General features: G+C 46.1%; 1 protein-coding gene across 2 annotated transcripts in view; it reads left to right on the forward strand.

Annotated features, from left to right (window-relative positions):
* ABAT (4-aminobutyrate aminotransferase) overlaps positions 1-27,827 on the forward strand; it is a 186,239-nt gene that overhangs the window by 23,843 nt on the left and 134,569 nt on the right. Inside the window, exon 2 of one of the 2 annotated variants that reach the window (XM_030577512.1) lies at positions 18,326-18,403. The exons of the other annotated variant lie outside the window; for it this stretch is intronic. Coding sequence (XP_030433372.1) covers positions 18,354-18,403 — 50 coding nt within the window. The 5' untranslated portion in view covers positions 18,326-18,353. The remainder of the gene's footprint in view (positions 1-18,325; positions 18,404-27,827) is intronic. 2 annotated transcript variants of the gene reach the window in all.

Genomic DNA, 27,827 nt, shown 5'->3' on the forward strand with positions numbered 1-27,827 from the left:
GTCCCTCTGCTTGTGATTTTCTGCCACATCACTCCCCATAATTACTCCTGGGGGAATTCTGCGCCACTATACAATGCAGAATTTTGCAGAAATTAACATGCATGCAGAATTTCCTTTTCCTCCGTAGAAATGGGCTGCAGTGCTGCTAGCTGCCAATAGGGACCACTGGACCTGGCAGAGCCCAGCTCGCACATAGAAGACACTGTCGGGGGGAGGGAGAGGACGCTAGAGGGTTCCTGTCAGTTGCAGTTCCCAACATGCCCTGAGGGAAGGAGAGGGTGGCATGCAGGAAAGTCAGTGCAAGCCTGGGACCGAGCATCAGTCTGTTTCTCCCTCTAGATCCCTTGGCTCTGGGTGGGGAAAGGGGTGGATATTTGGGCTGGGGGGGCCATGGCTGGGCTCTAGGGAGGAGGGGGTGCAGGTGTCTGGGAAAGGGGTGTCTTTGCGTCGGCTCGGGAGTGGGGTGCAGGTATCTGGGCTTGGGGACCCCTGTGGCTGAGCTATGGAGGGGAGGGGATGCGGGTATCTGGGAAAAGGGGGGACCCATGGCTGGGCTCTGGGGGGAGGGGCTGTGGGTATCTGGGCTGGGTGGAGTGGCCATGGCTGGCCTCTGTGGGGAGGGGTTGTGGGTGTCTGGTTCCCCGGCTGGGCTCTGGTGGGGGGAAGGGGGCAGAGGAACAGGAACTGGGTTGTCATAGGGATTGTTTTAACTCTCTACTCCTGGGGGAGTTTTTGTGTCTGTATTGTTACAGACATACTTGCTGACAGGTTTTTTAAATAAATTACCAAAATAATTGAAAATGGCGTTATTATGTAGTGTTATTTTGACAAATAAAATTTGCAGAATTTTGAAATATTGTGTGCAGAATTTTTAATTTTTTGGTGCAGAAAGCCCAAAGGAGTAATCATAATAACTGATCCTATCCCCGATAGGGTGCTGAGAGACAGGAAAGTCCTTAATTAGTGACGATGAAGACAAATTGAAAAGCTGTCCAAAGGTGTGTCTTCCTCTCCCTGAAACAGTGACTTGGCTCAAGGAGTTAAATAGCTGATTAAGGAAGATAGGGCCATAAAGTTCTGCAATCCCTTTGCTGCAGGAATCTTAAAGGTTTGATTTCCTGTTTCAAGAGCAGTTGTAAATAGAAATGATTGTCTATCTCCTGTTAGTGTATGTGGTGTGCCTCTTTATGGAGGACACCTATGGTGGTGTGGGTTTTGATTAAGTGTAATCGAATCACTCTGATTGTATTAATTGTCACTATGGGCTTGGCTACACTTGCAGGTGTGCAACGCTGGGAGTTACAGCTGTCTTCGTATAGCTGTGTAGGGAAAGCGCTGGAGTGTAGCCGCACTGACAGCTACCAGTGCTGCAGTGTAGCCACATTTGCAGCATTTGCAGCGGTGCTGGGAGTGGTACATTATGGGCAGCTATCCCACAGAGCACCTCGTCCTATTTTGGCGCTGTGGGTTGTGGGAAGGGGGCGGAGGGTGCGGGTCATTCTGCTTTCTGTCCCAACGCCCCGTGATGCATCGCTTCACATCCCAGCAATCCCTGTTTTTTCGTCCACGTTTGGCACCATCTTGACTCTCTCAACAGTTTCTATGCAGCATGGTTTCTATGGGAAATGGAACCCGAACTGCTGAGGAGTATGCTGACGAGTCTCGCCAACACATCACGTTTGGCAGTTGAGCTATTCCTTCAGCTCCAAAGTGACAGTGAGGAGTCCGACGATGATAGCGAATCGCCTGACGCGTATGACACTAAATTGCTTGTGGCAGTAATGGAAATGCTCAGCACTATGGAACGCTGCTTTTGGGCTCGGGAAACAAGCACTGAGTGGTGGGATCACATCGTCATGGAAGTCTGGGATAACGAGCAGTGGCTGCAGAACTTTAGGATGAGAAAAGCCACTTTCATGGGACTGTGTGCTGAGCTCACCCCCACCCTGCGGCGCAAGGACACGAGATTGAGAGCTGCCCTGCCAGTGGAGAAGCGGGTGGCTATTGCAATCTGGAAGCTGGCAACTCCAGACAGCTACCGATCGGTCGCGAACCAGTTTGGAGTGGGAAAGTCGACCGTTGGAATCATGTTGATGCAAGTTTGCAGGGCCATTAATCGCATCCTGCTAAGAAGAACCGTGACTCTGGGGAACGTGCAGGACATTGTGGATGGCTTTGCACAAATGGGTTTCCCTAACTGTGGAGGGGCGATAGATGGGACGCATATTCCTATTCTGGCACCACCCCACCTAGCATCTGAGTATGTTAATCGGAAGGGGTATTTCTCTATGGTTCTCCAGGCGCTTGTGGATCACCTTGGGTGTTTCATTGACATTAACACAGGCTGGCCTGGAAAGGTGCATGATGCACGCATCTTTCGGAACACTGGCCTGTTCAGGAAGCTGCAGGCCAGGGACTTTTTCCCAGACCGGAAGATGACAGTAGGGGACGTTGAAATGCCCATTGTGATCCTTGGAGACCCCGCTTACCCGTTAATGCCTTGGCTCATGAAACCGTATACAGGGAAGCTTGACGGGAGCAAGGACCGGTTCAACTACAGGCGGAGCCGGTGCCGAATGACTGTGGAGTATGCTTTTGGCCGTTTAAAAGGGTGCTGGCGATCTCTGTATGAGAAGCTAGACTTGGGAGAAAGCAGCATCCCTGCGGTTATATCCGCATGCTGTACCCTCCATAATATTTGTGAAGGGAAGGGTGAAACATTCAGTCAGGCATGGACCTCCGAGGTTCAACACCTGGAGGCTGAATTTGCACAGCCAGAGAGCAGGGCTACTAGAGAGGCCTAGCAGAGGGCTACAAGGATTAGGGATGCCTTGAGGGAAGAATTTGAGGCTGAAAACCAACAGTAATGTTTGGTGCCTTGCACAGGAGTGAAGTGCAGTGGTTACAATGTTAGTAGGAATCTGTTTTTCCTAAGCTGATTTGCAGTGCTTGTTTCTTTCCTGGGCTAAGGTATCTTTGACTTTCTGCATTAATAAAGACTGTTTTCAAAGCCAAGAATTCATTTATTGAAAAGAAAATAACTTTATTGACAGACACACAACATTTTGGGAACCTAAAAGCAGGAGGGTGCGGTGGGGAACTGTACAGTCACAGGTTTGAATATGTCCTGTCTGGAGTCCTGTGCAGTGACTGCTGCACTTCAGGATGCCTATACTGCATGGTGATGGGGGTTGAGTGCAGAGGGTAAGGGTCATAGTTCTCAGGGCTGGTAGGTGAACGTACAGGTGTTGGAGGCAGCTGGTGGTGGTAAGAACCTGGATGCTGGGGAAGGGTGTTTTGAGCTGACATTGGGGCACGAGGGAAAGAGCGTTGGGACGGAGACGGGGCCGGCGCGGTAGTGCTCTGCCTGCATGGCTACGAGCACCTGGATAGAGTCCGCTTGGCATGCCAGGATGCTTATCAGCTGCTTTGTGCTTTTCTTCCTGGCCGCTGCGTTTCTCTGGCGGATCCTGCTTTCCCTTTCTCTCCAATCCTGCACTTTTTGATTCTCTCTGGCAGAGTGATCATAACTGCTTGCAGCAGGTCGTCTTTGCTTTTTCGCGGCTTCTTCTGGAGGTTTTGGAGTCTTTGAGCTGTTGATAACACGGGCAGCCGAGAACTCAAGGTTGCTTGTGGAAAGGCAAAAAAGACAACACTTAACAGAGGCAGCATTGTTTATATCTCAGACAGTTATTTCCACACAGTGAAAGAGTTTACAGTCTTCACTTTAGCATAATGTTCCCATACCAAAGAGAGCGCACGTAACCCACAGGAGCCCTGAAATGGTGAATAAGGGGGACTGATTGCTTCAGGGCTGTCCTGGGGTTTCTGTGCGTTGGGAAAAACAAACAGCTGGAGGGGGCATCTACACTGAACACTCTCCCAACATTTTCCACAGGAGTTGATCCTGGAAGATATCTCGCTGCTGCGGGTCACCTTGGAAGAATGGGAGAGTCTTCTACTGCAATGCGGATTCAGCCCTGGCCCCTATGCAGCTTGTCTGTGTGCAGTAATGGTCCCCCTACCCCTCGCTTCACAGTGGCACGGATGCGTTATCCTGACTGGAACAAGAGCCATAGTGGCTCTCCCTATAAACTTGCGCAAGCGCATTGCCCGTGCTCTGGCTGAAACTTTTGAAGAGATTACCAAGGCCGATTACCACGATGTGATAGACCACATCAATGGGCTATTCCACATCTAGGCATGCATGCATGCAGCCCTAACCCTCCCTCCTCTCCCGAAACATTTCCATCCTGAAAATAAAAGCTGCTTACTGGGAACCCGCTCCTCTGCTTGTCCTTCACCAAGTACCAGCTGCTGCGACTGGGTGCTTTCCTCCTGGCTTGAGAAGAGCTCCTGGCTGCATGCCTCCTGGGACTCCAGGGTGTCTTCCCCACCCTAGTACCCTCACTCTCGGTTTCCTCCTCCCCTCCCCTCCTCCTCCTGCCCCCCCCCGCTCTGAAGTGTCCATCGTGGTCCTCGGATTGGCGGTGGGGTCATCCCCAGGTATCGTGTCCAGCTCCTTGTAAACACAACAGGTCATGGGAGCGGCGCTGGAGCGACGATTTCCCTCACGGGCTTTGCAATAGGCACTCCACAGCTCCTTCACTTTAACCCTGCACTGCAGCGCGTCCTGGTCATGGCCCCTTTCCAGCATGGCCCTTGATATCTGCCCATAGGTATCGTAATTCCTACGGCTGGAGCGCAGCTGTGACTGCACAGCTTCCTCCCCCCAAACACTGATGAGGTCCAGCAACTCGCCATTGCTCCATGCTGGGGCTCGTTTGGCGTGTGGAGGCATTGTCACCTGGAAAGATTCACTGATTGCACTCCACACCTGGCTGAGGAAACGGGAAGGGGATTTTTAAAATTCCCGGGGCATTTAAAGGGCGAGTCACCTGAGGCCAGGGCAGTAGAGTTCGTACTGATGAGCAGAGTGACTGAATAGGCATTCTGGGATACCTCCAAATACCTCTAGGCCAATAACAGCGCTTTTGGTGGCCACACTGGTGGAGCAGCGCTGCATGACCAGCGCTGCAGTCGTTATTCCCCAGGCAGAGGTGGAGTACAGCCAGCGCTGTAGCCAGGGAGATACAGCGCTGTATGCGCCTTGCAAGTGTGGACGGTGAGTGAGTTGCAGCGCTGTAAAGCCACCACCAGCGCTGCAACTCTCTAGTGTAGCCAAGGCCAAAGTAAATGTTGATTTGATACTCCAGTGAAAACAAGATGCTCCATTCCTTTTCAAGGACTGCAGGCATTTTAAATGAGTGACATTTCCTCCTCAAGAAGTTTGGAGTTCTCAGGGCTTACTTTTTAGTCTCTTAGCAAGTCAGTGTTTTAAATTATAAACAGAATGTGGTGGTGAATGTCCCAGTTTGTTTTGCCCTTTACTGCTTGATGCTGATGTGTTCTATTTCTATTTCTTGAAGGCATATATGACATTTATGTTTTTGACATTTTGTCTCTACCCCCTAGGAGCTGCTATGTCTGGGTATTTTGTTTTTCTTGAGTGTTAAAGTTCTGTGCATTTTATGGAACATTTTGTGTTTCCTAACAGGTCTCCGGCTGTTTCTTTCTAATGTGTCGGAACCACTGCCTATTGAAGGTGTATACAATAAATCATTTTCTTTGCCAGTATGTCTGGTCACTTATAGTAAAACCACGTGTCTGTAAATATTACAGCAATAAGTAACATGACTAGACCTTATATTACTGGGGGTACAAATAACCAGTCTTCATAGTTACCTTGTGCTTTCATTTGCTGCTGTGCACCAATCTTTCTTGATCTTGATCCTTTTCCTTTTAGCACATGCGTCTCGTGATAATACACTGAAACTGGTGCACATATGAAAGAATACACTTGACAGAAAAGTTTGCTTTTGAATAAGAACATAATAAGTAGAAGGATGAGTTCAAAAGAGCAGAAAATGTACTATAAGTTTCCCTGGAAAAATCCAATGTGCTGTTTTGAGATTGCACTACTACTTTCGTTGGTTGGCTGTGTTCTTTCCTTAGGTATATCTCCAATTATTTATTTATCTCCTAGAACTGGAAGGGACCTCGAAAGGTCATCAAGTCCAGCCCCCTGCCTTCACTAGCAGGACCAAGTACTGATTTTTGCCCCAGATCCCTAAGTGGCCCCCTCAAGGATTGAACTCTCAATGCTGGGTTTAACAGGCCAATGCTCAAACCACTGAGCTATCCCTCCCCCGGCTTATTACCAACATTAGTCCTAATGAGTTAGTGTTGAAGTCAATGGTTGGCTTGTGTTATGACCCAGTTTTGTTGCAATCATGAAAAGAATGATAGTCCTGTTAGATTACTGAACTGGATCTCAGCATACCTGAGTTCAATTCCTTGCTCTGCCACAGACTTTCTGTGTGACCCTGGATATGTTGTTTAATATCTCATGCACTGAGTCCCCATCTTTGAAAATGGGGATGATAATGCTTCCTGTCCTCACAGGGTCGTTAAGGATACATTTGTTAATGTCTGTGAGATGTTCAAATATTATGGTGATGGGGGGGGAAGCCTAAGTATCCAGATGGATATTGATGTAGAAAATATATGTAGTAAAGTGTACGGGGAGTGGGGAGAAGAGATTCAGAGCAGCCACACCTTCTTTCAGAACGTACATTCCAGCTTGAGATTGGTAGGAAGATATAATTTAGTCTTTACATTGACTCTTTTGGTGCAGGAATTACAAAATCGGTCTCTAGCGCTGAATTCGATGGTGATATTTTTGGAGCAGGAGGCTGTGTTTTATGCAGTGCCTAGCACAACGGAGTCCCTATCCTGACTGGGGCCTCTGGGTGCTACTGCAATGTAAATAACAATAATAATAATAATAATTAATAATAAATTACTATTACTATAATGTTTTGAGCTTTGATAGCACCTCCTAGCCAAGGATTTCAAATTGCCTTATAAACCTTAATGAATTCAGCTATAACTCATCAAGCTGAGTGTTTGCCATCGGTGATGTAATATCTCCATAATACTGCCAGAATATTGGGACAAATGGCGTCCTGACCTCACATCTGTCGAGACACGGGACAAACAACTGAATATCAGGACAGTCCCAATTTTATCGGGATGTCTGGTCACTCTAATTTATATTAATAATAATAATTATATGGGATAACTGATATGTTTAAACAGATATTCAACTAAGAAATCTGCACTCAGCCCTAGAATAAATGGGGTAAAGGATTAACATCAATATTTAATCCAAATCATCTTGAACACCTGTGATCTGTGGATTGCTTGGTATACTTCTAGCAAATGACTGACATTTGTGATACCACTGTTAGATTCCAAGGCCTGAAAGGAGCATTGTGATCATGTCATCTTACCTTCCTGTATAAAACAGGCCAGAGAACATCCCCAAAATAATTCCTAGAATATATTTTTTAGAAAACTGTCCAATCTTGATTTTAAAATTGCCAGTGATAGAGAAGCTGCCATGACCCTTAGTATATTGTTCCAATAGTTAATCACCCTCCCTGTTAAAAATGTATATGTTATTACCAGTCTGAATTTGTCTAGCTTGAAATTCCAGCCTTTGGATCATGTTTTACCTTTCTCTGCTAGATTGAGAAACTTGTTATCAAATTTTCGTTCCCGATGTAGTTACTTATAGACTGTAATCAAGTCCTGCCTTAACCTTCCCTTTAATATAAATAGATTGAGCCCCTGAGTCTACCATTATAAAGCACATTTTCTAATCCTTTGATGATTCTTGTGGCTTCTTCTCTGAACCCTCTCAAATTTATCAGCATCATTCTTGAATTGTGGGCAACGGAACTGGATGCAGTATTCCAGCAGCAGTTGCACCAGTGCCAAATACAGAGATAACATAACCTCTCTACTCCTGCTTGAGATTCCCATGGTTATGCATTCTTTTGGCCACAGTGTTGCACTGGGAGCTCATGTTCAGCTGATTATCCATCAGAACCCCAAATTAGTTTTCAGATTCACTGATTCACTGAATAATAAATAGTCAAAGGTTACGAGATGTGGTATACCTTAAATATTATTTTGTGATGTTAAAGAAAATCCCATATGTACAGTGCACACATGCATATATGCACAAAAGGTTGATCACTTTCCAGTGATTTCCATGGAGGGATGGAGTGGCATGCTACCCCTGTGATGTGATATCACCACTCTCTGCTTTTCCTGGTTCCATGTATACCCCGTCACAGATTTCCCAGAGTGGAGCACAGGCTGATTCATTTTCTAAGTCACCATGTCTTGCTCAGTGTTTAGACTTCCACATGGTATAGGCAACATAGCAGGGATCTATGCTACCTCCGTCTGTGTTCCCTCCCGGCTGCTACCAAGGAGCCACTTGAGGTCCCAGGAAATGGTTGCATGGCCAAGGAGAGAGGAGCAACAGCCTCCCCTGGCTCTATGCAGAAGGGAGTTCTCTTCCTTATAAGTATCAGTATTCCTACTGGCAGTGAGTCCAGATGTTGTCAGTTGGCCATTTATTACAAGAGGTCTTGAGAAAGGAATTAAAGAACAGTGTAGTGATGTTTGAATCATATATGATATACAGTTTAATTCCTCTTCCTTCTTGAATCCAGTTCCATGGTTTTCTTCTCTTCTAATATTGCATGTGTCTAAGTGTAGTGAGGCTGAGTGGCCTCCCTCTGACTGGGAGAGTGAGGGAGCATTACGTGCTCCTTGGAGGGTGGAGCCTAGATTGCCCTGCCCCCATCCCCAGAAGCACTGGGGCATGTCTGGGAGTATAAGAGACCGGCCCTGCAGCACAGCTGGGGGAGAGTCTGTAATGGAGGACGACGCTCGGCCTGTTCTCCAGGGGCCCCGAGAGGAGCCTGCGCCTGGCTCTTCCCAATCTCCAGACATGGACGATGACTGGCCCGGAGTACCCACTGCAGTTTACCCTGAAGAGCTGGAAGGGACCTGGAGGCTACAGGTACCAAACCCCGGAGAGGCAGGAAGTAGCCCGGGGCAGCCACGGAGCAGCTGACTGCAGAGCCCAGCGAGGCTCAGTTGGCATGTTGCTTCTGGATCCCCACCGACACAGGGGCAGCCAATCCTGCCCCTGCCAAGGCCCTGGGTTGGGACACAGTGGAGTAGAGTGGGCCCGTGTCCCCCTGCCACCCTACCCCGGTTGGCTGACCTCCTACACGATGCAAGGAGGCTCTAGCCCAGGACAAGAGCTCCCTTACCACTCACCTTTAGAGACTGTTTGTTTGCTGGCTGCATGAGCTCCACTGATAGAATGTAGTTAAGGGCTGACTACTTGAGCTACCCAAGTCCAGGCTAAAGCCCAGTATTGATTATTAACCGTGCAGCCCTATTGGGACTTTTGCCTGTCTTACAGTCTCTGGTCCTGACCTCACAGGACTAGCCTGAGTGGCCTCCCTCTGACCGAGAGTGAGGGAGCATTACACTAAGCATTGCATTAATGCAGGGGTCCCCAAAGCGGTGCCCGACAAGCGATGTCATCGAGAGGCTGAAATTCGGTGGCATTTCGGCGGATGCTCAACTGCTGGCACAGTCCTTCATTTGGCGCCCGCCAGATGAAAAGGTTGAGGACCACTGCAGTAATGCAAAGCAGCTGGACTTGGCTACCTAGAGCTGTTAGGAAACTCTCTTGCTGAGACATAGTGTGAAGCAACCAAGACTGGATCTTGCTTGCATTTCATTCTAGTGTGGCACTGCAGCAGGTATGGCTCGATGACCCTGCATTATTCCATAGTGGTTAGGTGTTCATGACAGCTTGAATCACTGTAATGTGCTGGTTACTGAACTGGGTAAGTCACTATCTCCCTTGTAATAATTACAGATTTCCTCTGTGATTTTTCTCCTATTTGTTACTACAGCAGCCATGTAATAGCTCAGCTGAAGAGCTGTCACAGTGATTTAAAACTGAAATAGCTTAGCCTTTTACTGCACACTGGTTCATCTTTCCTCTTGTTTCCTCCCCTGCCCCCTTGCAGCCATGGCAACCCATCAGTGGCATTCAAGTCTGCTGTGTTTCTTGGTGCAACTAGCAAGACAGCCAGCTCTTGGTTTTTGTTACTGTTACTACATAGTCACTGCTGTTATTGTGTGCATATGTATTTCTCTTTAACTCCACAGTTCAGAGAATGAATCACCATGGGGAGATGAAAGTACATTGCATCATGATGGCTAATTATATAGACATACACGCATTCATGCATGCATGCTTACTGTGCAGGATATCAAGGAAACAAATATAAGACTAAATATTTTGTAGGAATCGTGTTCCCCGATATTACAGCTGTGGCATTATAAACCAGAGCACAAGTGATGTGTTACAGAGCTAATCTTTAGAGACATTAGCTATTTTTTAATCCCACAGTTATAAGGAAGATACAGTATTTGGAAACTAGGAAGTCATTTGAAAAAAATACATTCCAGTTCTAGATCTGTCACTACTTTATTTCTGGACAAGAACATTCATTGAGTTGATTTTGAATCTTATACAGATGTTAGTTAAAGTGCTACCCTATGTTGTCATGTGGCCTTTTTTTGAACTGAATTGGCTATCTTTCTCCCCAACCTCATTCAGCCTGGGTTTAGATTGAGCACTGGCAATTTGTAAGAGCTAGATGCATTAAAATAGATGGCTGTTTTTTCTCTTCAGTTGAACTGCAGAGTTGCTGCTAGATTCTTTTCTCTGATGGCTCTTTGGTCTTATGGCAGTTACTGAAGGGAGCTGACATCAATGATATTTCTTTACAATGCAGTTAGCAGCAGCTGCTTTAAAAGGAATAAAAGGAAAGTACAACTTAAACTTACATATTTTCAACCAAGTAATGTAAGGACTGGTCTACACTACGAGGGAAAATCGATCTTAGATACGCAACTTCAGCTACGAGAATAACGTAGCTGAAGTTGAAGTATCTAAGATCGAATTACTCACTGTCCTCACAGCACGGGATCGATGTCTGCGGCTCCCCCTGTCGATTCCGCAACTCTGTTCGGGTTGGTGGAGTTACGGAATCGATATAAGCACGTTCGGGGATCGATATATCGTGTCTAGATGAGACGCGATATATCGATCCCCGAGCAATCGATTGTAACCTGCCGATACGGCGGGTAGTGAAGACGTACCCTAAGTGTCATGAACTTTGTTTACTTTGAATGCTTTTTACAAAATGACAAATTGAAGAGTTTAATTACTAAGAAGAAAATTTGTTGTTGAAAGGTGTGTGCGTATGTATGTTTTTAGATCTTCATAGAATCATAGAAGATTAGGGTTGGAGGAGACCTCAGGAGGTCATCTAGTCCAATCCCCTGCTCAAAGCAGGACCAACACTAACTAAATCATCCCAGCCAGGGTTTTGTCAAGCCGGGTCATAAAAATCTCTAAGGATGGAGATTTCACCACCCTCCTAGTGAAACAGTGTTTCCTAATATCCAACCTAGACCTTCTCTACTGTAATTTGAGACCATTGCTTCTTGTTCTGTCATCTGCCACCGCTGAGAATAGCCTAGCTCCATCCTCTTTGAAACCCCCCTTCAGGTACTTGAGGACTGCTGTCAAATCCTCCCTCACTCTTCTCTTCTGCAGATTAAACAAGCCCAGTTCCCTCAGCCTCTCCTCGTAAGTCATGTGCCCCAGCACCTTTTGTTGCCCTGTGCTCCAATTTGTTCACATTCTTTCTGTAATGGGAGGCCCAAAACTGGACACCATACTTCAGATGTGGCCTCACCAGTGCCAGATAGAGGGGAATAATCACTTCCCTCAATCTGGTGGCAATGCTCCTACTAATGCAGCCAATATGCCGTTAACCTACTTGGCAACAAGGGCACACTGGTGACTCATCCAGCTTCTCATCCACTGTAATCCCCAGGTCCTTTTCTGCAGAACTGCTGCCTAGCCATTCGGTCCCTAGTCTGTAGCAATGCATGGAATTCTTCCTTCCTAAGTGTAGGACTCTGGCCTTGTCCTTGTTGAACCTCATCAGATTTCTTTTAGCCCAATCCTCCAATTTGTCTAGGTCACTCTGGACCCTATCCCCACCCTCCAGTGTAGCTACCTCTCTCCCCAACTTAGTGTCATCTGCGAACTTGCTGAGGTTGCAATCCATCCCATCATCAGATGATTAATAAAGATATTGAACAAAACTTACCCCTGAGGCACTCTGCTTGATACCGGCTGCCAACTAGACATCAAGCTGTTGATCACTACCCCTTGAGCCCGACAATCTAGCCAGCTTTCTATCCACCTTCTAGTCCATTCATCCAATCCATATTTTTTTTAACTTGCTGGCAAGAATACTGTGGCAGACCGTATCAAAAGCCTTGCTAAAGTCAAGATATCATGTTCACTGCTTTCCTCATATCCACAGATCCAGTTATCTCATCATAGAATGCAATCAGGTTGGTCAGGCATGACTTGCCCTTGGTGAATCCATGTTGACTGTTCCTGAACACCTTCCTCTACTCCAAGTGCTTCAAAATGGTTTCCTTGAGGACCAGTGTGTAGTTCCCTGGGTTCTCCTCCTTCCCTTTTTTAAAGAGGGGCACTATATTTTCCATTTTTCAATCATCTGGGACCTTCCCTGATTGCCATGAGTTTTCAAAGATAATGGCCAATGGCTCTGCAATCACATCAGCCAATTCCCTAAGCACCCTCGGGTGCATTAGATCTGGACCCATGGACTTGTGCATGTCCAGATTTTGTAAATAGCCCTTAACCTGTTCTTTCACTGCTAAGGGTTGCTCAGCTCCTCTCCATACTATGTTGCCCAGGACAGCAGTGTGGGAGCTGACTTTGTCTGTGAAGACAGAGGCAAAAAAAGCATTGAATACTTCAGCTTTTTCCACATCATCTGTTACTAGGTTGCCTCCCCCATTCATTAAGGGTTCCATACTTTCCCTGACCTTTTTTTTGTTGCTAACATACCTGTAGAAACCCTTCTTGTTACCCTTAACATCCTTTGCTGTATTCAAAGATGTGTCTTTGTACGTGTGTGTGTGTGTGTGTGTGTAACTATTTTTTGAAATGTTTGCTAGTCACCTTATAGTCACCATTTGCTTTCCTGTTCCTTCAAATAAAAAGAGGGTCACCTTAAGGAAGCTAGAGCGCTCTCTTACGTTTCTAATCCTCCCTCCGTAATGTGTGGGGTGTTTTTTGTTTTATATGGATTAGTTTTGTCTTCAGGAAACAGATGAACGAATGGCACTTTTAGAATCAGTTTCATTTGACAATTTGTATCTTGTTAGTTTCATGATCTCTTAGAAAGCTTAGGTGGATTGTTGGCTTGGTGAACAAATACAGATAAGGTTTGAGCAGATAAACCTTTACTTTAGATTTAGCATTCTGGGGGGTTGGAAATAATTGTGGGAAAATTAATCTAAAAGTATGAGTCTGTCATTATGGGGTTGGTTTGTTTGACCCCTTTGAAAACTAGGCTGGATGTTCCTTTTTATGAAACATCAGAAGCTTCATAATGAGGTTTTAATTTGGGGTATTTTTCCAGTTTTTTTGAATGAATAATAAAGTGCACAGTTTGAGTCAAAATATGCCAGTTAAAGGAAATATTTGAGAATTAGGATTTGTACATACAGATTAGTAACCAAGGTAATCATTGCAATCTCAATTTTATGCAATTTAAGACTTTTTTTTAAATTTGGCTGCTAACAGAGTAATAAGTGTATAGTTTTGTGTGTTCTACCAGTCATTTATCCATGAACCTAACACATAGGTTTATGCCAAATATAAGAATAGTCCCATAACTGTAACCAGAACTCACTGAACTTGTAAGAAACTGATTCTAAACCCTCAAACATACCTCCCGCATTTGATTCTGTTCCAGTACAGTTTTAGTTCTGTACTCTGATTCTCCATTGTTTCCTTTGGGAAGGCTGTACTGTGCTTCAAAGCGGAGAAAGTAATGAGGTTGTCCTCACAAGTGGCTTCAACAGTATGTTAATTAGATCATGTATCTATCATTTAGCTCAAGATTTGAGAAATGAAAAGTTACCACCATCTTTGGGCTTGAAATCACAGGGTGGTAGTTTGTTCAGATCTTTGTTTTAAAATCACCACCCCCTCGCTCAGGGATATATTAATGGAGAATCACTGGATGAAGACACTGGGAGTAGAAATGGTCCAACTCCACATGCAGCAGTGACTCACAGGTGTAGCAGTAGGAAGTGACCCAGTGCATATCTAATTTCTGTCAGCTGGCACAGCCTGCCAGGGAACTGGGCTTGAGCAACCCCGTTTAGAGGAATACGAAGGGCTCAAAAAGTGGAAGTGGGGACAAAGCGCTAGAGCGGTGTTTCCCAAACTTGGGATGCTGCTTGTGTAGGGAAAGCCCCTGGCGGGCCAACCGATTTGTTTACCTGCCGCATCCGCAGGTTTGCGGCTTTCCCTGCACGAGCGATGTCCCAAGTTTGGGAAACACTGTGCTAGAGGATGAGGGCTGGGAGTAAGAATCTGCCTTGGGAAAACTTAAGTATTTGAAGTCAGATCCTGTTTAGCCTAAATCCACTTCTGAATAGAAGTGGCACTATAATTATGTTTGTAGTCTTCTTCAAGTGCTTGTTCACGTCCATTCCACATTAGGGAATGAACCGCGTGCACGAGTGTTGGAAACTTTCCCTTAGCGGCTCCTGGCGGTCCAGCAGGGCCCCCGCCAGAGTGGCGCCACTGCGCCATGCATATATACCCCCGCTGGCCCGACCCCCTCTAGTTCCTTCTTACTGTCATGGCGGTGTTGGAGCAACCTCTTGCTCTTGTAAGAGAAGCAACCTTAGAGTTGCATCCCTGTTATCAATTAGTTATGTTAGTTAACATTTCATTGTTGTTGGACACTTAATAGATTAGATGCTTGAAGGATTCCAGTGCCCGCTGTGAGCCGTGGGGCATGCCACGGGCCCAAGGAATTAAGGCTTGCGCCATGTGCCACAAGTCTATGCCTTTAGTGACCCTCATAACTCCTGTCTACATTGCCTGGGGGAAGCTCACCAAACAGAGAAGTGTAAGATTTGCAAGGCCTTTAAGCCGAGAACAAAAAGAGAGAGACTTTTGCTTAAAGCAGTGGTTGATGGAGGCTGCGCTGCAGCCATTGAGCGGGGAACGTCTGACACCAGCCCCCGCCTACTCAGTGCAGAGTGCCCCGGAGTCATTAAGAGATCCGGTACCGGCCAAGCACCACAAGCCGTCAGCCTCGGAATGCCTAAGTAGACCCTGGCACCGCTTATCCTCCCCGGTGCGGCCCAAGGCAAAACCAAAGGAGGGACACGGACATTCCCCGCAAAGGAGGCCAGCGCCATATCAGGCCCCGGGTACTGGGAAGAGCGGGATGGACACTGCACCTACTTTGGCACCAGTGGCACCGAGTCCAGCCATAAGTGAACTCAGTGCGGACGAAGGGCTCGAGGGCATAATAGATCAGCCCTTCACGCCTGACACCTTTGAGGCTGCAAAAGACCTCATCGGATTGGCGGCGAGCCCCCTCCCGGCCAGGGAGAAGCCTCCGGCACCCGGACCAAGGATTCCATCAAAGGGAAAGCCGGCATTGGTGCGCCGTTCGAGGACACCGTCCCGGCACTGCTCCCGGCGTTGGCCCCAGTCAAGATCGGAATCTGTGGACTCCGTTACCCTTCACTCAGAAGGAAGTCTCTGTACCAGAGGCGAGTCAACGCATGGAGTTAGTGCATGGCACTCCCTGGCGCCCCCCCGAGACTGGCACCAGGAGGAGATGAGCCGGGAGTCACCAAGGGCTCCCAGAAGGTCCCGGTCTCGGGAGCATCAGTCCCTGTCCAGAGAGCAGCGGTACCAGTGCCGCTCCCGATCAGCAAGAAGCCGATCATCAACCTGTCGCCGGCACAGATCGACGGCACCGCTGTGGCCCTCGCGCTCTGTGTCACCAAAGTCCAGCGCTAATTCAGGCCGATATAGCTACCTGCAACAGGTTCTGGACAGCAGGGAACAACAAACTGGTTGGCAACCACAGTGGCAACAAGGTGCTCCCTCCAGGGCTAGCTGTTTGGTACAGCATTCCCCTCACCGATGCTCTTCCGTAAGGGAAGCTACGGTGTCCAAGCCACATACAGCCTCGCCGAGTGAGAGACCGGAGAGTCTGGCACCATACCCAGTGCCGCCCCAACGCCGCCGGCCCCAGCTTGAGCCGGAAGCCCTCCCCTGGGGGAGGGGGACCAGGGAGGCCAGCTGGAAGAAGCTGAGCAGCTGCTAACTTCCTCGTCATCCCCGGATGAAGCAGTAGCAGATACGGCAGTAAGAGGACCTTTGCCAATAGACCACAAAGCCCATCAAGAGCTGCTACGTAAGGTGGCCCATAACTTGGGGTTGCAAGCCGAGGAGACGGTTGAGCAGGAGGACTCCAGGGTGGATATTATGAGCCCAGAAGGTCCATCCAGAGTAGTGCTCCCGCTCATTAAGACCATTCAGTCTAATTACACAACTATGTGGCAGACCTCGGCATCCAGAGCACCAACAGCCAAAGGTGGGGAGCACAAGTACTTCACCCCGTCAAAAGGATACAACTTCTTGTTCTGCCACCTGAATGGCGGTAAATGAGAAACGAGAGAGCGCGCTATGGGCCACAAGCCCCGGCCCCTAAGGCCAAGGAAGCAAAACGCCTAGACCTGTTCGGCAGGAAGTTGTATTCGTCGGGGGCCTCCAGTTGAGGATTGCTAACCAGCAGGCCATCCTTAACAGGCATAACTTCAACTCCTGGTTGGCAGTGGAGAAGTTTAAGGACAACCTCCCGCATGGCTCCCAACAGGAGTTCACGGCCCTGGTGGAGGAAGGCAAGGCCATAGCGAAAACCTCCCTCCAAGCATCCTTGAATTCAGCAGACACGGCAGCCAGGACAATCGCGTCAGGCGTGGTCATGCGGCATGCGGCGTGGCTTCAGGAGTCAGGTCTGCCGCTTGAGGTCCAGAATTCGCTCCAGGACCTCCCCTTCGAAGGGTCCAGACTCTTCTCGGACCAGATAGACACAAAGCTGCATAGCCTCAAGGACTCTAGAGCTACACTCAAGTCGCTGGGTATGCACACCCCGGCAACTCAGAGGAAGCCCTTTAAGCCGCAGCCTCCTCCCCAGCACCAGTACCAGCCTTGTCTTCGACAGGAGCCTTACCGCAGGTGAGGCGGAGACAACAGAAGGCAGCGCAATAATAACAACTCCTCCAATAGGCCGAGCCAGAGCCAAGGTCAGCATAAATCTCAGCCCGGCTCCGGCAGTCACGGCCCACTCAACCAGAGCACAGGCAGTTTCCGCTGCCTTCCTGGCACAGGTCCCAGTCCAGGAGATCTGCAGGGCAGCCACCTGGTCCTTGGTGCACACCTTCACGACCCACTACACGGTCAACCAGCAGGCACAGGAGGACGCGGCAGGGTGGTCCTCCGGTCTATTGTTTCGTGATTCCTACCCTCCTCCAAAGATAAGCTTGTGATTCACCTAATGTGGAATCGACATGAACAAGCACTTGAAAAAAAGATGGTTACTTACCTTTTCGTAACGGTTGTTCTTCGAGATGTGGTGTTCACAACCTTTCCACCACCACACCCTCCTATCCCTCTGTCGGAGTCACCAGCAAGAAGGAACTGGAGGAGGTTGGGCCAGCGGAGGTATATATGCATGGTGCAGTGGCGCTACTCTGGCGGTGGCCCCGCTGGCCCAATGGGAACTGCTAAGGGAAAAAGTTTCTGACGCTCATGCATGCGGCGTGCGCACACCTAATGTGGAATGGACGTGAACAACACATCTCGAAGAACAACAGTGACGAAAAGGTAAGTAACCGTCTTTTTATGTAGCATTAAGGAGCCCCACTCATGGACTTGTACCTCATTGTGCTAGACACTGAAGAAAAACACAAAACAGACAATCCCTGTTCTAACTGGTATCCATATTAGTAGTCTTACTAAACAGGGAAGGACTAAAGGGGCTATTTAGACTGAACTATACTCTGACCCCCAAAGTTGTCCCTGTGGGTCTGTATGGAAGCTTTAACTGCTATTGCCCTTGCTGTGTCTGTTCTGTGGCTAAATGAAGGTCTTCTGTCTCCAGGGCTGTCCATTTGGCACCTTTCAACAGGATTACAATTCACTTAAAATATAGATATTAGTTGTTATACTTCAGAGGAGAAACTTTTTAAATATAAATAAAACCCAAACCTTTTAAATCTGTACCTTCTTGTCACTCTCTATTATAAGGGCACAGAAACTGACAACTCTATTAGATTTTTACTGATGTTCCACTTCCCTATCCCAAAACCCTATCTTGACTTTTGTGGGATAGAAAGAAATGCTGTTCACATCATGATTCTTCCTTGTTCACAGGCACCATCACTACTACTCTGTAAGATCCATGAGGCCAGGAGCATCCTTTGGCACAGCTGACCTGCTGCATGGTCTGAGGTGTGCAAGCTCACACATATGCTATTTATTTCCATTATGTATACTACTTTAGTGGATTGTTAGTGTTAAGTCTGCATCCTTGTTCTGACACACACTATATAAGCCTATGTCCTTTCCCTACCAACTCCTTCCTTCTAGACCGTCAGTCTCTAGGTCTCTAGCCTGAGTCTTAACCATCCCTATTTGCACCTTGCCCCCAGGTCCTTGATGTTTCTCCGTCCTTTCTTCCCCCACATATATACAGATTCTGCCCAGCACACAAACCTAGTTCACTAAAACTAGGCACCACCAACTTCTATTGAGTGGCTTCTGAGCAGTTAAGAAAGATTGAACACCAGTAGTGGGCTATTTTCCTTGTTCCAGTAGACATGATTTGATCGAGACACAGGATACTTTGTTTTCAGTCTAATTAATCAGAGAAGTATGTGTATTGTTGATAAGGGATATCAGATGATAAAAGGAAAACCCAGTTTATAATTTACATAGAGCACAATGCTCTCACAACTCCAGCAAACTGCTCCGATCAAGTACCCAATCAGACTGTATTCTTTTGATTTAATGCTACATCCAAGACACTACTCCCACTTCTGCAGTATTTCTGCATTTATGTCTTTCCAACTCACTGTTTATTTTTTGTGGGAAAGTTGTTACTACACCTCATCTCTCCCACAAAGTGTTATCATTCAGAATAACTCAGGGCTTCAAATTAATGTGTCTGAATTTGGGCTTCAGGCTTTTTTTCCCTCTAGGGCTTTATGTAGACTTGGATTAAAGATGTGACGTTAGATCATATTAACTAGCTCAATCTACTGAACACCTTCTTAGGCAATGAGATATACTAAATTGTACTTTAGCAGATGCTAAACTAGCCAAGTTAAAACCTCGAATGGAGACTAGGCCTTAACTTGACTAGGTGGCTTCTTGTATGTGGCCTTAAGGCACTCTTGTGCTATGCGCTATATAAACATGTAACAAAAAGATGGTCCCTGTTGTGAAGGGTTTGTTGTCAAAACATATGCTAAAGTATAACTTGTCTTGTCCTGATGAGTCTTAGAAAGTGTTGGAATCAGATACTTAAACCAGTCAAACAGCACACCTTTAAATCCTAGTCTACACAAAGCCTTAGAGGGGAGGCCTGGCCTCATTGTTTTCAATGGTATTACTACCTTCTATTCTACTTAGTATGTTTGAAAAGAAACTCTGCTTTTGGATTGATAAGTGAGGCATTAGTTGACATAAGGATGATCTAAATTTCCCCACTGATGTTCCTTTAAGCAGTGGTTCATTAGCTTAGTGGGTTACAATATTTAGGATATTTTGTGACTGGTTTTACTGTTCTCTTGGGAATCCCATCTCACATATATTATTTTGTGACATTTCATATCTTTAGCATTTTTGCTACAATATTCTGGTGAATAGATAAGGAGCATGGTGGAGACTTAATTGTTGCCAAGTATTTGAGGAATATAAGCACTAAGAAAAGCAAGGCATAGTTCAGGGTGACACAGTGAGTTATATGGCAGCCATCCATCTCGAAAGACGATGGTGTGAGCACCAAAGCAGTTCAGTTACTGCATGTCATGCTGCTGCATCGCAAGTGGCAAAAAAGTCCAGTTCTCAAGCAACAGTCCTTGCCACAAATAATGCAGGCAAAAAGTGCAAGACCAGAGGATGAAACTGGTGTGCTACTAGCCCTTGATGCCATCTTCGCTTTCCTCTCTCTTAAACAACTCTCTTCAGCCTCTTTGACTCCCTGGTGCAGCACAACCTTCTACTGTGTCCTGTTGCTAGCTGAATCTTCCTAGCTTGCAGTGTTGAAACTTTTCAAGTCCTGCTTACAAACGTCCTTGAACTTAAGCCTAGGTCATCCCAGTGGCCTTGGATCTTTTGCAAGTTCTCATACAAGAGGTCCTTTGGAATGCATCCATTGTCTATCCAGTACAAATGACCAAGCCAACAGAAACATATGAGTTGGGGAAAAAATTAGAGTTGGCAATTTTGCTTTCTCAAGTACTTTGGTGTCAGGAACTCAGGTTTCTCACTTGATATTTAGAATACAACAAAGACAGCAAGTGCGGAAAGTGGTTAGTCTTCTCTGATCCTGTAAGTAAGTGGTGTAGGTCTCACTACCATATAGAAGCATTCTCAGAGTGCATGTCTAATAGACCCACATTTTAGTGTTCAGTGTTAGTTTCCTATTTTCCCACATGCATTTGGTCAGTGACCAAATGGGGTAGCTGCCTTTCAGGTGCAAGAACTAACTTGTCTCTAGGTGACAAGCTTATTCAAAATTGATCCTGAATAGCAGAACTTATGCAGAACTTCTCGTGTGGAACTAAATATTAAAACATCTGATGCAGTCGACACACCTTGTGCCATAATCATTATCTTCTTTAGAGTGATGGTTAGTCAAAATTCAACAAAAGCTAGAGCAAAGCTATTGCCACGGTGCTGGAACTCCTGTGTAGGTGATGAACACTGCGTCATTGGTGGAAAAAAACTTTAGTTATCACAGGAGTTTGACTTTGCTTTTTGCTCTTACATGTGTAAAGTTGAAGAGTTTTCTATCTGATCTGATATGGGGTCATAAACATACAGCTAAGGGTAGCATAAAATCCTTTCTTACCTGTAAAGGGTTAAGAATCTCTGATAACCTGTTTGGCATCTGACCAAAAGGACCAAAAAGGAGAGAAGATACTTTCATATCTGTGGGGGAAGGTCTTTGTTCTGTTCTCTCGCAGTCAGCAAAGGAACCAGGGCAGGGCAAATACATCTCCCTCAGCATATCTGGACTAAGCATCTAATATTGCAGAAATAGTAAGTAATAGCAAAGAAATGTGTTAGATTATCTTTTGTTTTAGCTTGTTAATTTTTCCTGTGCTAAGAGGGACGTTTGTCCTTGTTTTTGTAACTTAAAAGTTTTACTTAGAGGGGAAATCCTCTATGTTTTGAATCTGATTTCCCTGTAAAGTTATCTTCTGTCCTGATTTTACAGAGGTGCTTCTTTTACTTTTTCTTTCTTTATAATAAAGTCTATTTGGTTTTTTTAAGAACCTAACTGGGTTTTAGTGCCCTAAAACCTAAGGATCTGGTCTGTGCTCACTTTGTTACCTATCTGGTTGGTAGAGTATTCTCAAGCCTTCCCAGGAAAAGGGGTGAAGGGCTTGGGGGCATATTTTGGGGAAATAGGAACTCCAACTGGTCCTTTTCCTGAATCTTTGTCTAACTCACTTGGTGGTGGCAGCATTCTGTTCAAGGACAAGGTGGAATTTGTGCCTTGGGAAAATTTTTAACCTAAGATGGTACAATAAGCTTGAGGGTCTTTCATGCGGGTCCTTACATCTGTACCCTAGAGTTTCGAGTGGGGAAGGAATCCTGACATATGGTGATGTACATCGCTGGTGCTAGGTGAGAAAGAAGAATGTACTGAAGAGTGTTGGTGCCAAAATACATTGCTGTTTGACACCACGGCAGATTTCAAAGCTGTCAGGTTGGCCACCATAATACTGAACTTCAGACATCATGCCATTGGGGAAGGATTGAATCAGACTGAGGAGAATGGGGTGCAACCATGCCTCTCTAGCAGTTGGAAAAGACTTTTTTTTTCTTCTGACCAGGTCAAAAGCCTTCATAAGGTTAGGCTGAATATTGTGGAGGAGATTTTTCTAATAGTGTGATCCATTAGGATATGTCTTCACTGCTGAGTTAACTTTTGTGATCAGCTTCCACGTCTGAGCACCCAGATTGACCTACCGTGGGTGTGAGCAGACACACTGCCAAAGCCCTTCCGTGTCACTATGTCCTCACTGTTGCTATGTTCACCTGTATGTCACTACCATGGCAAATCTGCTGCTCACTGTCAAGACTGTGAAAAGTAGAACAGGCCCACTTATTTTCTAAACGGTAAACATCTTCCAGGGTAGTGGTGGGAAGGAGTGTTTGAGCAAGAAAATGAAAGTAAATAAGCACATAGGAAGAACAAAAGCTCAGGTTGTTTGTAACTATGACAACCTGTGTGCTTTAGAACTCAAATGCAATTGTGGCATACCCAATTATATCCTGTTCTACAGAGAACCTTTTGACTATTTGTTCCTCTAATAGTCTTAAAGTAAATATCAGTGTGCAAAATGTATCCATGGCTAAAATGGCAGTAAGGGCAGTAGCTTGGGCTGGTTGCCTGAGTACAAACCTGCCTGGAACCCCTGGGCTAGCCTGAGCTACCACCAGCTACACTGCTCGAGTAGAACTAGTGTTTGTCTGTCTCAGCTGGGAAGCATGCTCCCAGGTGCAATGTGGATGTACCCTGTGGGAATGCATGTTTCCATTCCCTGATAGTCATTGCTCATTCCATTGTTAATAATGCTGGTGATAATGCTTCTGGTGAACTGTGCAATCCAAAGTAGAGTACTCACTGGTGGTTCTTTTTTGTGCTGGCTTTCTGACTATTCCCTGAGAAACTTTGTCTGTCAAATAAGTGTCGTCTCCTCTTTCAAATGCTGAGAGGCCTTGAGGAATCCTGTTCTCTCTGAGATGCTGATGGCTGTGGACTGTCATACTATGAACCCAACACATACTGAGCAGAATCCTTCCACTGAACATGGCTCAGTTGCTATAAGTTTCAGTGGTAGCTGTGTTAGTCTGTATCAGCAAAAAAAAAAAAAAAATAATAAAACCCAAAGAAACAAAAACACAAAAAGACAAACAATGAGGAGTCCTTGTGGCACCTTAGAGACTAACAAATTTATTTGTGCGTAAGCTTTCATGGGCTAGAATCCTCTTCATCAGATGTATGAAGTAAAAGATACAGGAGCAGGTATAAGGTATAAATACATGAAAGGATGGGGGTTGCTTTACCAAGTGTTAGGTCAGTCTAACGAGATAAGATAATTAACAGCAGGATACCAAGGGAGGAAAAATAACTTTTGAAGTGGTAAGAGAGTGGCCCATTACAGACAGTTGACAGGAAGATGTGAGTAACAGTAGGGAGAAATTAGTATTGGGGAAATTACGTTTAGGTTTTGTAATGACCCAACCACTCCCAGTCTTTATTCAGGCCTAATCTGATGGTATCTAGTTTGCAAATTAATTCCAGTTCTGCAGCTTCACGTTGGAGTCTGTTTCTGAAGTTTTTTTGTTGAAGAATTGCCACTTAGAGGTCTGTTAATGAGTGATCACAGAGATTGAAGTGTTCTCCTACTGGTTTTTGAATGTTATGATTCCTGATGTCAGATTTGTGTCCATTTATTCTTTTGCATAGAGACTGTCCGGTTTGACCAATGTACATGGCAGGGGGGCATTGCTGGCACATGATGGCATATATCACATTGGTAGATGTGGAGGTGAACGAGCCCTAGATGGTGTGGCTGATGTGGGTAGGTCCTATGATGATGTCTCTTGAATAGATATATGGACAGAGTTGGCACTGGGGTTTGTAGTAGGGTTTGGCTCCTGGGTTGGTGTTTTTGTTGTGTAGTGTGTAGTTGCTGGTGAGTATTTGCTTCAGGTTGGGGGGCTGTCTGTAAGCAAGGACTGGCCCATCTCCCAAGGTTTGTGAGAGTGAGGGATCGTCCTTCAGGATAGGTTATAGATCCTTGATGATGCACTGCAGAGGTTTTAGTTGGGGGCTGTAGGTGACGGCTAGTGGCATTCTGTTACTGTTGTTGGGGCTGTCCTGTAGTAGGTGACTTCTTGGTACCCTTCTGGCTCTGTCAGTCTGTTTCTTCACTTCACCAGGTGGGTATTGCAGTTTTAAGAATTCTTGGCAGAGATTCTGTAGGTGTCATCAGGAATAGCATCCCCGATACCATCACTGCAAACCTGGTGGCTGAACTTTGTGACTTTGTTCTCATCCACAACTATTTCAGATTTGGGGACAATTTATACCTTCCAAGTCAGCGGGACTGCTAGGGGTACCTGCATGACCCCTCAATATGCCAACATTTTTGTGGCTGACTTAGAACAACACTTCCTCAGCTCTCATCCCCTTATGCCCCTACTCTACTTGCGCTACATTGATGATATCTTTATCATCTGGACCCATGGAAAGGAGGCCTGTCGGAGTTCGGTCAGGGTTCGTTCTCCTTCGCGGCGACTGGGAACCAGGCTGCCTCACTACTTAGGTCCAGCGAATCGGGGGAATTAGCCTGGCAGAGCAGCAAACAGTCACCAGCTGAGGCCCTCAGGCAGGGGCTGAGCGAACAGTTTAATATTAGCAAGCCCCAGCCCTGGATCAGGGTGGGGCAATAAACAGTCAGGGGCTCAGGCCCTCCGGCAGGGGCTGAACAAACTGTTCAATAACGGCCCAGATCTGACCAGTGGAAAAAGAAGACTTCTGACAGAAGGAGCGTGTGGAACTTTGAATCACAGAATATCAGGGTTGGAAGGGACCTCAGGAGGTCATCTAGTCTAACCCCCTGCTCAAAGCAGGACTAGTCCCCAATTAAATCATCTCAGCCAGGGCTTTGTCACGCCTGACCTTAAAAACCTCTAAGGAAGGAGATTCCACCACCTCCCTAGGTAACCCATTCCAGTGCTTCACCAGCTTCCTAGTGAAATAGTATTTCCTAATATCCTACCTATATCTCCCCCACTGCAACTTGAGACCATTACTCCTTGTTTTGTCATCTGGTACCACTGAGAACAGTCTAGATCCATCCTCTTTGGAACCCCCTTTCAGGTAGTTGAAAGCAGCTCATTCTTCTCTTCTGTAGACTAAATAATCCCAGTTCCCCCAGCCTCTCCTCATAAGTCATGTGCTCCAGCCCCCTAATCATTTTTGTTGCCCTCTGCTGCACTCTGTCCAATTTTTCCACATCCTTCTTGTAGTGTGGGACCCAAAACTGGACACAATACTCCAGATGAGGCCTCACCAATGCCGAATAGAGGGAAATGATCGTGTCCTTCGATCTGCTGGCAGTGCTTCTACTTATACAGCCCAAAATGCTGTTAGCCTGCTTTGGAAGATGGCTTCTTGCGGGGTTTTTTTTCCCTCCCAAATTCACAGTCAGGCTTGAGCTCAGTATTTGGAAACGGGAGCAATATTTTACCAGTGTGCCATTCATTGCCAGTCTTGGACATGCAGACAGAGAATAACACCATGAATGATCTGAGAAAAAGTCTTGAAGGAAAAAGACTTAACGTGGTCTATTGTACTTTCATTGCACATACACAGACTGCTGAATTCTTCACTCTCTTCCTGTGGCTGAGTGAATTACAATTAAACAATCCTCAAATACCCTTAACTAACATACTGCCAGTTTTTTTTCCTTTGCTTTTTTTTTTAATGGTTAGAGCAGTAAGTCAGGATTTCTAGGTACTATCCTTAGCTCTGCTAATAACTGTGTAATCCTCAGGCAAGTTGCTTACTTTCTCTCTGCTTTGATGTATTCACCTACCATCATCATTGTATGGCAAAAGAAGTGATTAGCAATGTTCAAATAGCCGAGTCCAGATAAATGAGTAGCTTCAGAAGTGGCTTGGTGTAAGTCTGAGATGCCACCAGCAAAAGATCGACACGGGCACTATTTTTTACAGTGTGGTCCATAGTTTGTGACTGGTGTCCACAGTTACATTGTGTCTCATCTTCCAGAGATGTAAGAGATGACAGCACCTGCCATGCTATGTTCTGAAAATGTTCAGTGTGGATCATTGTTTCTGGCATAGATTGAAAGTTCTGGAAGTTCTTTTGTGGGTTGGCAATCAGATGTTGTTTGAGACATTAGTATTAGCCCAGAATTCTTTCCAGTGTGCCTCCAGATCGAATTAGGGCAGCGGTTCTCAAACTGTGGGTTGGAACCCCAAAGTGGGCTGTGACCCCATTTTAAAGGGTTTGTCAGGGTCAGCATTAGACTTGCTGGGACCTGAAGCTGATGCCCAAGCTCCACCCTTATCCAAGGTGGCAGGGCTCAGGCTCCATGCCTCCCTCAATCCCGGGGTCATGTTGTAACTTTGTTGTCAGAAGGGGGTCCCCATGCAATGATGTTTGAGAACCCCTGAATTAGGACATTTTTAAGAGCTTTAGCCCAATGCCAAAAAGGCTTGCACGATTTCTTGCATGTCTTCGTAAAGTTCTGGAGGTCCTCATGGATTGATAAGTTCAAGTTGGTCATGGTTCACTTGTAACTGTCTCTCTCTCGATGCCTGTCACTCCAGATCTTGGGTGCAGCCAGATATACATGCCAGAGTGGGCATCCATTGAACAGATGTTGATTTTAATGTTGCATCTGTAATTCTCTTTGTGGCATTAAGCTACACATCCAGAGATTTGGAATGTGAGAGCTGCCTGCTCAGACTAGTGTACTAAATTTAGTGATCAAGTATATCCGTTCTACAGTGGCTGTTCGAAGTGTGTGCACATTGGCACCCCATGTTGCTCCTCATAGACTCATAGACTCTAGGACTGGAAGGGACCTCGAGAGGTCATCGAGTCCAGTCCCCTGCCCTCATGGCAGGACCAAATATTGTCTAGACCATCCCTAATAGACATTTATCTAACCTACTCTTAAATATCTCCAGAGATGGAGATTCCACAACTTCCCTAGGCAATCTATTCCAGTGTTTAACTACCCTGACAGTTAGGAACTTTTTCCTAATGTCCAACCTAAATCTCCCTTGCTGCAGTTTAAGCCCATTGCTTCTTGTTCTATCATTGGAGGCTAAGGTGAACAAGTTTTCTCCCTCCTCCTGATGACACCCTTTTAGATACCTGAAAACTGATATCAGGTCCCCTCTCAGTCTTCTCTTTTCCAAACTAAATAAACCCAATTCCTTCAGCCTTCCTTCATAGGTCATGTTCTCAAGACCTTTAATCATTCTTGTTGCTCTTCTCTGGACCCTCTCCAATTTCTCCACATCTTTCTTGAAATGCGGTGCCCAGAACTGGACACAATACTCCAGTTGAGGCCTAACCAGCGCAGAGTAAAGCGGAAGAATGACTTCTCGTGTCTTGTTTACAACACACCTGTTAATGCATCCCAGAATCACGTTTGCTTTTTTTGCAACAGTATCACACTGTTCACTCATATTAAGCTTGTGGTCCACTATGACCCCTAGATCTCTTTCTGCCATACTCCTTCCTAGACAGTCTCTTCCCATTCTGTATGTGTGAAACTGATTGTTCCTTCCTAAGTGGAGCACTTTGCATTTATCATTATTGAACTTCATCCTGTTTACCTCAGACCATTTCTCCAATTTGTCCAGATCATTTTGAATTTTGACCCTGTCCTCCAAAGCAGTTGCAATCCCTCCCAGTTTGGTATCGTCCGCAAACTTAATAAGCGTACTTTCTATGCCAACATCTAAATCGTTGATGAAGATATTGAACAGAACTGGTCCCAAAACAGACCCCTGCGGAACCCCACTTGTTATACCTTTCCAGCAGGATTGGGAGCCATTAACAACTACTCTCTGAGTACGGTTATCCAGC

The sequence above is a fragment of the Gopherus evgoodei genome, chromosome 10 (assembly GCF_007399415.2).
Source record: "Gopherus evgoodei ecotype Sinaloan lineage chromosome 10, rGopEvg1_v1.p, whole genome shotgun sequence".
NCBI lineage: Eukaryota > Metazoa > Chordata > Testudines > Testudinidae > Gopherus > Gopherus evgoodei.